This window comes from Protopterus annectens, chromosome 2.part2 (assembly GCF_019279795.1).
Source record: "Protopterus annectens isolate FY-2018-M chromosome 2.part2, PAN1.0, whole genome shotgun sequence".
Lineage (NCBI taxonomy): Eukaryota > Metazoa > Chordata > Ceratodontiformes > Protopteridae > Protopterus > Protopterus annectens.
Genome location: NC_056730.1, coordinates 1,120,758,473 through 1,120,773,840, shown reverse-complemented (window position 1 = coordinate 1,120,773,840; position 15,368 = coordinate 1,120,758,473). Strand labels below are relative to the sequence as shown.

Sequence of the window (15,368 nt, the reverse complement as noted above, 5' to 3'; positions counted from 1 at the left end):
CCTAAGAGTATGTAAAGTTTCACCAAAAGAGAAATCCTCTGGAGAGGAAGCAGAGGGAATAGTGTCCTCAGCATCAGAATCCTCATAGGTAGATAAGGGTAAACCCTGGTAATCAGAGGAAACAGAAATTTTAGAATCCTGATCAAAAGTATCATAGGCAAATTCAGTCCTCTTAGAGGGGGAGGTTGGCTTCCCCTGATTAAAGTAATAAGGTCTTCAAGCATTCTTATCATTTGTTTTTTAGGCATAGAGGCCTGACCATGCGGTCTGGGTGTCGTTTTTTTAGGCATGGTTCGAGATTTAAGCCTTGAAGAAGAAGATGGCGTCAGTTTAATATGCAAGTCAGTAGGCCTGAATACACCCTCAGAAGCTGGTGCCTGCACAGCGGCTCCACACCCATCCAAGGTAGAGACATCCGCAGGTTTGACAGTTGAAGCATCTCGCAACATACCGGACTCTGAATGGGTCTCAGCAGAGACCTGCAAATTTGAAGTAGTGGTTATCAGGGGCTGCGAAAGCGCCTCACTGAGTACCGGCAAACTGGTAACTAGCTTAGGAGAAGCGTCGGCGGCAGCTTTGGACCTAGGCGGCCTGTCTCTGTCTTTATCTTTACAGTTTTTCGGAATGTCGGTAGTCGGATGGCTTACCAAAGACATATCTGGATAATTGAACCGAGTACCAAAATATTTAGAAGCGTAAATATACTTGACGATGAATAGTTCGCTGTTTAAATAAGGCACAAAACCGACAGCAAGGTACGTCGTGGTCAGGGCCTAGGCAAGGAATACAGTATGAATGAAAATCTTTATGAGGTATTTGCTTTCCACAAGAAATACAATTATTGACTTTTACTGACATCGGTTTAGAGCAAGAAAAAGTTTTCCCAACAGGGTACTTAGCTTTAGTTGGACTTCAGTTCTGAAACTCGAAAATGAAAATTTCAGGAGTCTGCCGACCGGCACTTGCGAACTGCTTCTGCTTCAGGCACCGCACAGCAAGAAAGACTGGGGTAATGGCATCGGCTGCATGCTTTATAACCCTGACTACCTGATGTCATGGAAGATGAGACAGCAGCCGACGCAGGACCCAAGACTTTGATAATCAGGCCGACTGAGGGCTACTGCAAGCAGATAACCCAAATGTGATGACTGCAACAGTGAATCACGAAAAACATCTTAAGATATGGTGTAAGATGATGGGAGAAGTTTTAGGTATCATTTAAGTAAATTAAGGATCATGTCAGAAATGTGGTGAAAACTTTTCTTTCAGCATCTGGAAGTGTTCACTTGTATCTTACTGTCTTAACAGTCTGAAACTGATATTTTTCCGTAGGTAGATATTATTGGAGTAAGCTGTTGAATTTAGGGTTTGGACTATGTTAGAGTTTAAACACATTACTCGGTGATATGAGGCACTGACTGGCTAAGGAAAGTAAAATGTGGTGCAGCCTTCTTTGTGGGTGGGGTTTGACTCCAGAGATAAAATTACTCGTTTTGTATGAAACCTAATTAAGACCATGGCTTCAGTTTACGAATGTAGAGAAAGTGAAATTAGAATGATGGAACAGTTGCAGAGATTGAGATAATAAAGCATGCTGTCTTTACAAGAAGCAATAGATAGGGATGTCATGATTTGAATGTATACATTTCTGAAGAATACTCAAAGGCTTTGTAGCAAATTATTTGGAGAAAGGAGTATGGCATATTTTAGGAAGTAATTTTAGAATGGTAGTTAAAATATTTATTTACACAAGGGTGATCGAACCTTAAAATAAGCTAAGTACATGAGTAGGTATAGCAGTGAATGGACAATAATTTCAGACTTATCCGGGAAGGGTGATGTAGGTTTGTTAAAGAAAAGGAGGGGACAGTTGTACCTACCACCATTTTCTTGAATCCTAGTAAACTGTCGTCTTCACTGCCTCTGGTGTAATGTAAGGACAGAAATGTGCCATTTTTCTACTGACACATTCTGGCTAACACAGGTTTTATACATAGTTTATAAGCAGACATATTGCCCAGTACTTCCAGTGCATTGATATCTCTGGTACCACTAGCCTTATTAATACTGACAGAGGCCTGCCTCACTGATGTGTTGCTGTAGCAGGAACATCATGTACCTGCTTTTACTAATCATTACTTGTGCAATTACTAGTCAGTGTAGCTCTTTGCATTTATTGAAGCCACATAATTATAATCTGATCTGTTCTTGGGTCATCTTTTATTTATTTACTTACTGTTCGCTAACTGGGTAGGTTGGCTGATATGTTGACCCTTTGCTGCCAAGACTCTGACTCAGAAGCAGTACAGGGATTAGATACATAAAATGCACAGATATCAGATGCATCTTTTATTAGGTAAGTATTAATGAAACTGTAGTAAAGTTCAGTCTGAAAAAAATTAAACTTAACATTGTAAACAGTTTTGTTTCTGTACTGCCATAATGTTGGAAAATCCAGTTTATTAGTTTCACTAAAGAGAATGTATTATATGGTTTATCAAGGATGCCAAAAGTGTAGGTCTTGGATCACTAAAACTTTTGCAGATTGTGGTAAGCATCTGGGCTCTGCAGAACTATCCTGATAACTGATCCATATCACTTAGAATTGTTGAGTTTGTGGAATTCACATGCTTATTGTATTATTAATGAAAAAAATATTTTTTAATTTTTTTTATATATTTTAGTAACACATTGGGGAGTAAAAATGGTAGTGGTGCTGAAATGTTCCTGTTTCTTACTGATGTTATATATTATGAATTAGGGTAAATGGTGCATATTTATACATCACAAAAGGTGAATTCCAATGACTGTATCAAAAAAAAAGAGAGAGGGAGAGAAATTAATGTTAGTTGTGGAGAAAGTAAAGCAAACTGATAATAGTTAGAATTCATGCTTCTTGGCAGAAGGTTAGGTGTGTCATATTTACTCCCACGGTTGCACTTTAGTAGTATTTTTATCACTTGCATAAATCTGTTTGTTGCATTGATATAAAAATGTGTTATTTTTCTAAAATGTGTCCTATCATTTTGCAGGCTCCGGAAGGAGAAGCTCAGCCTATGACAGAGGTTGATCTCTTTATTTCTACTCAGAGAATAAAAGTGCTCAACGCTGACACACAGGTACAATGAATGGTTTCTGAAAATGGGAAGGTCTTTTGTAGTCACATGCTTGTGGCATGCCATCATTACCCACTAAATCTCAGAATCATAAGAAGTAGTTGTATGTGGTAGATCTTTACGTTTTTTCCCCAGCAGTCTATATAAATTTTTACTGAAATTTTGAACAAGATTGTGTTTGCTAGGCCCTTTAGTTGATGATACTACCCACAAACTGCTTTCCCTTTAGACTGGGTTTGTATTTCCCAGAGGCATAACCATTGATGCATTTAAGATTGTAACTGTTCAATGGATAACTCAGTCGCCTTATGTTTTAAATTAATCCTCATTATTCCCGCTGTAGGAAACAGTGATGGACCACCCTTTGCGAACTATTTCCTATATTGCTGATATTGGGAATATCGTAGTACTAATGGCCCGTAGGCGTATGCCACGCTCCAACTCTCAGGACAGTGTGGAAGCCTCTCACCCCTCCCAGGATGGCAAGAGACAGTATAAGATGATCTGCCATGTCTTCGAGTCCGAAGATGTAGGTAACATTCACCTTTGGTATTTTAGCCTTTTACTTGTAAGCATTCTCAAAATAAGAAGTTCTTTTTTGGGAATCTGAGAACAGTTTTGTGTAAAATGGTACTTTTGTAACACTTGCTGACATCACCTCATTTTTTTCAGATAGTTCTCTGGGAATAGTACAGCGGACTCTGAATTAGTTCAGATTGGTAACATTCCTGTTTCCAGACAATGTTACACTTTTTGGAACTTTGGTTTATGTGTGGAGTTGCATTGTTTTCATGGCTATGTTGTAATATTTCTTTTAAGTGCAGTAACAGGATTTAACCACTTTTCTACTGTCTTCAAGAAGATTGCCTCCCTGTCACTGACTGACTGGGCTTATTCTTGATCCCTGTATATAAACGTTTCATTTTTAAAAGTAGTTTAGCATATTCTAATAAAACGTTCAGGTTGTTAAGCTGGAATAATGATCTGTGAAGCCTCATTAGCTTGTGCTGTTAAGTTCAAAGGCAAAAGAGAAGTTACATTTTGACCTGTAATTATAAAAAGTAATTATAAGTTCATAGGTGAATACTAGGCTAACTGACCTAAAGGTCTTTTTTAAGTCTATCCAGTAACCTGATGTCAGAATCAAACCCCTGTACCTTGTGCCTGTGAGGGTACGACCTTAACCATGATGCCAAACCCATCTAGTGTTTTAAGGCCAGCTTTATTCCACAATCTTTGAAAACAGGAATGAACGTCTTCAGTATGTATAAGACTTCTATTTTTTGCTTTACCATATAAAATCACAGAAAATACCATCTTTTTGAAAGGGTAGTAGATTTAGATATTCGTTGTAGTTCATTGTTGCAGTACTGACTCTTGGGATTCCTGACTGTAGAAGCCTGAAGGCCAGCCTGAATACCAGAGCTTACACCTTCCCCGTCCTGGCCCACCAGATTCTGTCCCCATCTGATATTAGGACTTTGGTGGAGTAATAGGCAGTCATCAGACACCATCTTCATCTTTCTTGGCACAGTCCAGTGAATGGCTTGTAATCACCAGTTACATTATCAGGGCTGGCCTGTAGCCAGAGTTTTGGATTACTGTCCCAATGAGGAATTTTCAGTAAGTACATTTCAGAACTAGGACTATTCAATGGTAGATCAAGTCACTTGATAAATTCTTATTACATAAATTGAGTAGTTGGATTAGGTGCAGTATTTCAGTCAAGGTGTCTAGTGTGAGCCCTCTGGAGGCTATCGTGCATATTTGTCATTGGTTGGGCCTGAGACCCTCTACAGGCCTCAGCCAGTGATGCATGAGTACTGGTTTCTGAAGGGGAAGGCTGTATTCCTAGAACTGTAATTAGGGATGAGCTTAAAGGGAACTGCACTGAGGTCTTTGTTGCCCACCCATGTCTCAAGGTCTGTAAGCCAGACCCAGACTGAGACCTAAGACACCGAAAGCAAAGATGCTGGGGCAAGACTTCATAGAGTTTATGATACTCAGGCCACCAGCTTCTGAAGAAGATCCTGCCAAATGGACCCCCCCCCCCCTTAAAAGGAAAAGGGAGCTGTCTCTGCAGGGTGACTCAGATTTATCTGACTTGGAGGTGGAGGAGCTGTCTTATGTGGATCAGATCTGTGTTCCTGCACTTTTGAACATATGGCTATTACAAAGGTGTAAAATAAAAACCTGAAATGCTTATAAGAAGCAAAGACAAGCTGCTGGGTTTACAATCTACAGGGAATCTTCAGGTTAAAACCTATGTTTGCATTCAAATATATATAACATTGATAACACTTAACAAGCCACTGGCAATGGAGAAAGTACAGAGACAGAAATACTCTCACATCAGAATAACTAAATATTAAACTGGATTTTCCTTTACATCATAGATAAACCATTTTCACAGCTATAATATACTAAGCCTCAAGTGTATTTGTGTTATGTCAACTTCTGTTTGGTATCATACTGCCCACTACTGGTCAGGTTTGTGAATAGCTCCATTACAAATCAGCTTTGTTGAATTACTCATTTAACAGGAAAACAATTTGGTTTAGATCTGGAAAGCACCATGTTCCAGATATGTATATTTTGTATAATTCTGACCTTGGATGTCAGTCTGTCAGCATCTTTAGTAACAGGCTAATGTAATTTCTTCATCCTCTCTAAACTTTAAATCCTTCAGATGAGACATTAAACATAGGACCCATCAGCCTAAACTGGAGCTGGTAGCTTAGGTAGATGTAAAAGATCAGATGGTACTTATCAAGAAAACAGTAGGGAAACATTTTTTTGGAGAATCTGACTATATTCCCCCTAATCGGTATGAATACCACCTCAGGTCTCCCTTGAAAAAAGGTCACTTGCCTAGTGGGACTAACCCAGTCAACAAACTGTAAGTAAGTGAATAAATAAATCATCCAACCTTAAGATAATAATCTTCAGGATATTGCTATGCAGTGGGTGTTACAACTGTTTAATACCAGATATATAATCATGTACTGGAAGAGCTGATAACGTGTCCTCAGAAATATTTTTGCTTTTGTTTTGCATATTTAACACTTTACATGTCTGACATAAATGGCAGGGACAACAGGGAGAGTCAGATTCTTCCTGCTCTTATTTAAAGTTCTTCACTATTTTAGTTTGTCTGACCCACTCTTATACCAGCCTGGAAAGACCAGTTCCACCCTCTTCATTTTATTCTGTGGATTATTTAGCCTAAGTTTTCTAGATTGCATTAGGTCTGTTTTCCATGTATAATATATATACCGCACTGCCTTAGTAGTTTTGTCAGTTATTACATTGTTCTTTCCATAAGTTACTATCAAATTATAAATATCTTCAGACCCATAGTGCACAAAGTTCTGTAGTATTTGTAGTACGGCCCTTGTGATTTATTTTTCAGCTTGTACACCCAGATAATGAATGTTCTCAACAGTCAACATTCTGTTCGGCTCTAAAGATAATACTCATGGCTAGTATGAGACTAGTATGATTTAGACTCAAATTCCAATAGAGTCTATCATTATCTTTCCAAATAAACTAACAGTGATTGTGATTCAGCATACCTCTCAACCTAGTGAGAAATTTTAAATATTGTTCTTATAAACTTAGAGAGTTGCTAGAATAACAGAGTTAGCATGCATATTCTGAAGAATATGAAGTCCGAAATTCAAATGTATGTCATTGTGTAGTGACTTCAATCCTTAAATCATGCCAGAAAACAGACATTTTATGAGGAACAGATCAAAAATATGAGGCAGAAATCTGGACATTCTGTGAAAATCTGGACAGTTGAGAGATATGATGGTCAGTATCTCAAATATGCCCTAAATCAAATCTTCCGATCAAGCACAGTCATGGATATGGGTATACTGAACTACAGAATATGTGCCATGTGATCTTGGCTTTGTCAACAAATATTTCATGACTTTTAAGTATCTTGCTATGAAATGCTGGTATTCACAGTCCACATCAAGGATAACCACCAGTCAGTCAAGTTTTGTTTGAAATGTACAAGAGTAAGAAATGTGTTATGTTACATGTCTTTATTTTGAAAATAAGTATATCCAGATACATATCTAGAATTCTAAACCAGGATGACTACCCAACGTTGTGTAGGGGATTGTATGATGATTAACCATGTTTTTATTTTCAGAATTGAGACCTCTAGGGTAATGAATCAGAAGTTAATCAGAAGTAAACATATTGTTGCTTTAATTTTAGGCTGCTGTTTTTTGCAGGATTGCTATTACATTGTAAGGGAACTGTTTAAAGACTGCTGTAGGGATACAGCAGTAAGAAGGCTCAAGCAGGTAACACTGTGGAGATCTCAGTAGAGAAATCAACATGCAAATGCTGCAGTCCAGGGACATGGCTAATGCAGATTAGTCATGTGTGCTTCCCCGGAGCCTTTTTGTCAGGATTAGAATAGTGCAGGAGAGTAATTTAAAGACGAGCCATAAAAAATGACTCTCCAAACTCAAGGCCAAATCCCTTGCTGCAGAAAACCTAACTACAGAGTTCCTAAAAAAGGCAGCAGATGCCATCGCCTATCCCATCGCAATTCTGATCAACCTCTCTATCTCAGAATACTATATACCCCTAAGCTGGAAAATATCTTATCACCCTGTAAAAAGGGGCAACTCTGCCAGGCTCTCTAACTATGGACCCATTGCTGTCTTACCACCTCTTTCCAAAATTATAGAAAAATGTATCCACATGCAGCTTTTAAACTGCCTACTATCCAATAACCTCTTAGCTAACACACAGCATGGGTTCCACCTACGCCATAGCACCGCATCTTCCCTCCTATGTTTCACCAACACCATCAACCAATATAGAAATAATGGACGACTTGTTTCTTCCATCTTCTTGGATCTCTCAAAAGTCCTTGATACTATTTCCTCATCACAACTACTTGACAAATTGTCAGCTCTAAAACATAGCCACTCTTCTCTAGCTTGGTTGCATAGCTACTTATCTGGCTGACAGCAAGCTGTCAAGTGGCAACAGGAACTCTCTTCCCTACTTCCTGTCAGCGTAGGAGTGCCCCAAGGTTCTATTCTGTGTCCCTTACTTTTCAGTATTTTACCAACAGACTCCATTCATCTACTCCCCTAGCCTCCATCGTTCAATTTGCAGATGAGTCCACCCTTATCTGTGCTGCACCTTCACTAAAACAACTTGTATTTACAACACAACAGTCCTTCTTAGCAGTCGAATCATGGCTATCTGAATCACAGCTGATTCTGAACCCTTCCAATACTAAATTGATGCTCTTTCACCCCAGCAAACTATGGGATCCCCCAACTCCATTCCAAATGCATTCCTCCAAAAACACCATAATGTCAGCAGTAGCCCAAATGAAATTAGGTGTGATAATCAACAATCATTTGACTTACACCTATAACAGTACATAACGAAGACACATATTACACTAGGTTCACTGTACAGAATTAAGCCTTTCTTTACCAGCAACACAAAACAGGACATTGCTAAAACTCATCTTCTCTCCACCCTATGATATGCCTCTCCTATCTTTACAAACCTAAGTAAAACTGAAACCTGCTACAATAAAATCACAAAATTTGCCACTAACACACCACATAGGTCTCACCAATGCTCTGTCTTGCTTCAACTAAATTTGCTAGAACTACCCAATCACTTAACTTACACTCAACTCACCAACTTGTACACCAGCCTGATAAAACCTCCTCCCTTCAACTAATGCTTCAACCTCATACTAACACTCACTTACTCTGATCCTCCTACAAATCTTTATTACAGGTCTCCAAATCTAATAACAAAGCTGGAGACTCTCTTCTCTAACTACATCTCCAAAATATGGAATACTCTCCCTCAGCCCATCATAACTACTGATAACGCATCTCATTTAAAAACATTTCTAAAAGACTTCCTCAGTAACAATTGGCTCTGCCCATGTTCCACTCCTGGCTAAAGCCATCTATTGTCCAGCTATTCAACCTACTCTTCTCTCATTTTATATCCACCACATGTATTTCAAACGTATGTATTTATTACAAAACCTCCTATCCTCCCCTTCTGTTCATCATTTTCTCCCTTCTAACTTCTCTTTACTTACTGTACTCTTTCTAGTATATACTAACTCCCTCTGTCCCCTCTCTTATATTTATATATTTCCAATATTGGAAATCGTGTCTCCACCTATCTGTAGTCTATTTATTTTTATACTGCTCCCTAGGCTATATTTTGGATTGTATTCTTACTAGAATTTTATGTACAACCAGAAATTTACTTTGTAATCAGCCAGATCTCTTTCATAATGTGTGTATTTACTGTTTATTGAAAATTTTGTAACTTGTCTCTGAAGCTTTTCTGTCTGGGCCTCTGCTGGAAATGGGCTCTCACCCAGTTGGACTATCCCGGTAAACAAAAGTAAATAAATAAATGTCTGCCAGGAACTCATTCATTGGTTATGTTAGTGTGTATTTTGTGATCTGTGTTCAGTAGATAGACTGACTTGGGTGATTCAGTGTATGATTGGTATCTACCTATCTTGTAAGTTTAGAAATTACTACTTTTGCCTAACAAGTAATATCTTGTCTCCACAGTGATTTATTTGTGGTATCTCATAGCTGTTTTCTGAAGTCTTGCTTAAGGGATGTAAAAATGGACAGTTGTTATATTTTATTTAAGTTTCTGATCCTGTCAGATGCCATTTTCCATTAGCTTTTTCTATTCTAACAGAAAAAGAAACTCACAACTTCTTAAAAAATAACAATAAATACAAAACCGAAGCTCCTGAAGAACTGCACAGCTAAACAAATGTATTAATTAACTATAAGCACTTTCATTCACAACTTGTAAAGTGAACTTCCTTAGACAGGAAAACCATTCCAAGACAATCATTTAAATAAAACAATAACAGTGTTTACAGTTGTTTGTCTTTTTCGGCTTTTCCCAGTTAGGGGTCGCCACAGTGGAACTCCGGTCTGCTAATGATTGGCAGTAGATTTTTATGGTGCCGAGTTGCCAGTCCGACGCCCAACCTTCAGCGAAGGCACGCCCAATCGTGCATGTCTTTCGGAGGCCACTCGACTGCGGGGAGGACATGCAGACTCCACACAGAAGGCACTCCAGCCGAGAATCGAACAGGAGAACCTCTTGCTGTGAGGCAACAACGCTATCGCTGTAGCACCGCGGCTTAATAACAGTGTTTACAGTTAATTAATAAATTTGGTTGTGCAGTTCTTCGGGAGCTTCGTTTTTATTTTTTTGTATTTATTCTAATGATGCTTGGTCTTTAATTTGCAAATACTAACTGATCAAGGAAGAGTTGCTCAGATCTGATGCAGCTTCTGGAAGTCATAAAACCAATTACAAACTTCTGCTCCTCCTACAGAAACTAGCAAACCAGCTTCATTCAGACGTTGCATCTCTGGCTTCATTCAAAACTGTGAGATAACAACTTTATGGCCTAGTAATTTAATTTCTTACAATTTCTCAATGATATATACTTTTTTTACAATAGTTTTGTACCCAATTTGAATATTTGTGATTTGTTTAATATTTTGCCTATGAGGTCTAGGTTTTTGCCACTTTATAATCTTTTCTTTTTACCTACAAGTTAAAAATCTAGTAGCTTTCTGTACCTCCATATGGTATTTATGAAGTAGATATGCTTTTTTTTCTCAACCTGCATGTAGTTTTCAGAAGATAGTTTTACTTTGCTATTGTAAAGCATTTACCCTCCTACCGTGTGTGTGTGTGTGTGTGTGTGTGTGTGTGTGTGTGTATGTCTGTGTGTGTATCTGTCTTCCTCTTAATAGAAGATACCCAGATTATACATTCTTCCATTCGTTTGTTTTTTTAATGTATTATACATTATGCAAGTATTTGTTCTTGTCCAACATGGTTTCTCAATGTATTTTTATGTCCTAAATATCTTGTGCCATTTTTTTTCATTTTGGTAGTTATTAAGTAAGTATACCTGGTAGGTTTGGCAGTAATAAGGAGTGATGGACTGCTCAGTGACATTCAGAGGCTCCATACCATAGACTGAGAGCTTTAGTGCTTCTTGAAGGTCTGGTATTACCCAGCATCACCCAGCCTGGAAGATATTATTACAATTAGAAAATGGGCTACTTGAATCATCATTTGTATATTATTTATTTATTTTTATTTATCATTTGTTGACTAGGTTATTTGTACTAGGCTAGTAACCTCTTTTCAGGGGATTCCTAAGGTATTACTTATACTACTAGGGGAAATTTGTCTGGGGCATCAAAGAACTTCCCCTTCTCAAAAATAATAGAAGAAATAAAACAAACCTGTCTTTTCTGGAGAACTTATAAACTACTATTCAGAAAAAGAGATTTCGTTGATAAAATCAGTAGTGGTGGGAAAATAACATACTTAGAAAGTGTATTTATATTTATTTATATTACCAACTGTATTTAAAAAGGAATTATTACAGATATATATATATATATATATATATATATATATATATTTTTTTTTTTTCATTTGTATGGGTTTCTAGAGTAAACCCAGTAAAAAGAGGAGCTTTGTAAATTGGTGCAAAGTGGATACTTGAAAAAGATGAGAGATTAGTAGTAAACTTTTGGGGTATAGTAAAAGAGAAAACGAGTGTATACATGAAGAAATAAAGTGTTAGTCAGACAAAATATTTTTGTGAAAAATAAAAACTGATGATATAGAAAAAGACAGAAAAGTATGGTATAAGAATGGAATGATAAAACGCTACTATGAAAAACCATGGGAAAAATCTAAACAGAGGAAAAAATTAAAGCTATAAAAATAAGAAGCAAATGGTATAATCGGGAAGTATAATGTCAAGAGTATTTTGTGGAGACTGGTAATAGATAAATTACCAGTAAAAGGAAATATGCCATATAAAAAGAAAAGTGATAAAATATGTTTACATTGTCAAGAAGAAGAAACTATGGAACATGTGTTTTTGAAATGTAAAATAGTAAAAAAGGTATAGGAAAACTATGTAAAGAAGATGTTTTAGAGGATATAAAAGAAGTGGATAAAGTAAACATTAATATGATTACATTGGATATTGTAAGACTAGAAGTAAAGAATATGTTAAAAGTATAGATAAAATGTTATTTTATGTTATATGGAATGAAAAAATAAATGAAATTATATTTCATGGTAAAGGGATTTTAGCAACAGTATTAAGTAAAATCATATGATGGTTATGGAAAAAGGAGAAGGGGTCTAATAGGGATGAAAATTTAGAGTAGTTGTAAAGGAAATTATGAATATGTGTAGACAGATGTTATACCTCTATATTTGTATATTTATAAATATTTTGTAAATAAGAGCTTTTTGTATATAAATACATGACCCTTACCCCTACTCTTTTTGATAAGTGACATGGGATCTTTTACATCTACCTGAGCTAACACCAACTAAGAACCAGAAAAATAAGGGCTCACATAGTGTCAAATGCAGCAAGACCACCAAATAGTATTTCCGCTACTAAAGGAATGCATCAATCAGGCACCAAAAACTAAAACAAACCACCAGGAGTCCAGGACGATGGATGGAAAATATATTTAAATAAATATATTTATTGGACCAAGGTGAAAAGCAACACAGTATGATAATTAAAATAAAACAAAATAAAACAACACTGTATGATGGTTGAGCACTTTCATCCCTGAAAATGGGACGACTTCAGAACAATTTGGTAAAGCATCTTAATCCATTAAATACAAATCATAAGTCATATGACATAATTAAAAATCCCCTGACTGAATTCTAATAATCTGAAATAATAATAATAATAATAATACAAAATAGAATCTACGTTTTAAAATCGTACTTTAAAAACATAGGTAAGTTGAACTTTGCAAAATTAAACTTAAAGTTGAGCAGCTCTAAGTTTGACCACAGCAAAAATAGAGATCTGTTCATTTATCCCCGGTTGTTCAGATGGGTTTACTCTGAGTTGCAATACGAGCTCCCGAAGTTCTATTTTAGTTTCCCATGAACCTCCTCAAAAATCCTTAGGAACCACCTCCAGTATTCCAAAATTAAATTTAGAAAAATTGGAACAGTTCAATGAATGTTTAAACAAAGAGTTATTGGTGTTACCCTTTGATATACCATAATTGTGTTTGTAAATCCTTGTACAAAATTGTCTTTCTGTTTTGCCAACATAGAAACTTGAACAACCTGAACATAAAGCTATATATTACCCCTTTTGAAGCACAATTCCCATCTGTGAGGGGAATGTTTTGAGGGGATGACCCCAAAGCTATTTCTCTTTGTTCCATAACATAATTGCACTGGTTTTAATTACACTGGTTACAGATAGACAATTTGACTGAATATTCTTCTTCTTTCGGCTTTTCCCGGTTAGGGGTAGCCACAGCAGATCACCTGTCCGCTCATGATTGACAGTGGAGTTTTACGGTGTCGAGATGCCAGTCAGACGCCCAACCTTCCAAAGAAGACACAGACACGCACACACTCATGCCTAGGGCCAATTTAGTGTCCAGTCCACCTACAGCATATCTTTGGGATGTGGGAGGAAACCAGAGCATCCAGAGGAAACCCACGCGACCACAGGGAGGACATGCAGACTCCGCACAGAAGGCACCCCAGCCAAGGATCGAACTGGAGAACCTCTTGCTGTGAGGTGGCAACGCTAACCGCTGCACCACCACAGCTGCCCAGACAATTTGACTCAGTATTTCAAAAGTAAATGTGTTCTTAAAAGGCTACAGTTATATAAATTTCCCCAAGGACTTATTGTGGATTCTAATGAATAATTTGAACTACTCAAACTTTTTGATAGACCTGGACTAGAGCTTATGTATTTTATTATTAAGTTAAATAACTCTAATATTATTCAATTACTTGAAGAACTTAATGTTTTGAATGCTGATATCAACAAGGATGTATTGTTTGAGCACAACGTCACTAAATATGATAATTTATTTTATAAAGTTGAGCAACAAGTTAAAATTAATTTGCATAGAAAGCAAAAGAAGTTAATTAGAGATGATGTGGATTATGCTAATCACAAAGCATATCCCCTTCCCAAGTTTTCAAGATCTAAGGTACATGTAGATAACCATGCATAAGAAAATGTTGATTTAGGGGATAATGGGCACCCTGCCATAGATAGTTTTACCCATTCACCTCCTCCTAACAATATTTCCACTTATGACAAGTTACCTTCTGAACAACAGTCTAACATCCCTGATGATTTTAATCCCCCCCTTAAGAAGATCAGAAAGGATAGAGAACCAACAAAGGGATGTTCAGTTTTTACTCCAGCCAACAGTCTCACCTTGGTGGGGGAACCAGGGAGGGGGCAGGGGTCAGAAAAGGCACAACCAACACAGATAGAATTCATTAACTCTCAAATCGTCACCGATTTGCCATCACACGATGAGGGGATTTTGTGTACACATAATGTTATATTACCCTACCAAGGTTTTATTATATTTAATTAAACAGACACTGTTGTTACTAAAGCCCATTTTACACTTTTTAAAAAAGGATTTAAGTTTGTCCCCTCCCCAAAGTATGATATTGTAGATGCATTAAATGAACTTAGGTTATTCACAAGAACAATTCATTTTCAATTAATTTCATCTGTAGAGCTGGTATGAAAAATCCTTTTTGCAAACCTTCTCTTCCTACTTTTAAGAAAAATGTACTTAGAAACCCCCCCCCCACACACACACACACACACACTTTAAATTCAGTTGTGGTTATTGTTGAAAAGTCATGTGAAAAAGATTTATATAGTTTATTAAACTTATTCCTTACGACATTTTAACCTTTCCAAAAATTAATGGAATTTGGTGGTCAATCTCAGGAAGGAAGCCTCTCTGAGAATAATGAAACCAGATAAGGGTGCGGGGATGGTTATTGTGGATAAAATTTACTATAGTGGCCACATCCACAACCTGTTGCAGCACACTGAGAAATACAAAATTATTTCAAAGAATGAAATGTTTGTGACTTTTAGAAAAATAGATTTTTTTTAGAGAACTCCTTTTTACAGGGGTGATTGATTTGGGCACACAGTTTTTTACTATATAAACATCTCTTCATGCCAACTGTTTTCCGTATACCCAAGTTCAATAAAAACATCATCTCCCCCCTTATCGTTTGATTGTTGCACAAAATTCAAAAAAGTACCCACTGGTGGTCTTCATGGACCGATTGTTAAAGAATTCTATGCGTGCTGTAGATCATATTTTGAAA

At 37.0% G+C, this 15,368-nt stretch overlaps 1 protein-coding gene across 8 annotated transcripts in view; it reads left to right on the top strand.

Moving 5' to 3' along the window:
* APBA1 (amyloid beta precursor protein binding family A member 1) overlaps positions 1-15,368 on the top strand; it is a 1,810,703-nt gene that overhangs the window by 1,641,762 nt on the left and 153,573 nt on the right. For all 8 annotated transcript variants that reach the window (XM_044064359.1, XM_044064355.1, XM_044064360.1 and 5 more), the window contains 2 exons: positions 3,033-3,119; positions 3,460-3,645. In XM_044064359.1, the coding sequence (XP_043920294.1) occupies positions 3,033-3,119; positions 3,460-3,645 (273 nt within the window). The remainder of the gene's footprint in view (positions 1-3,032; positions 3,120-3,459; positions 3,646-15,368) is intronic.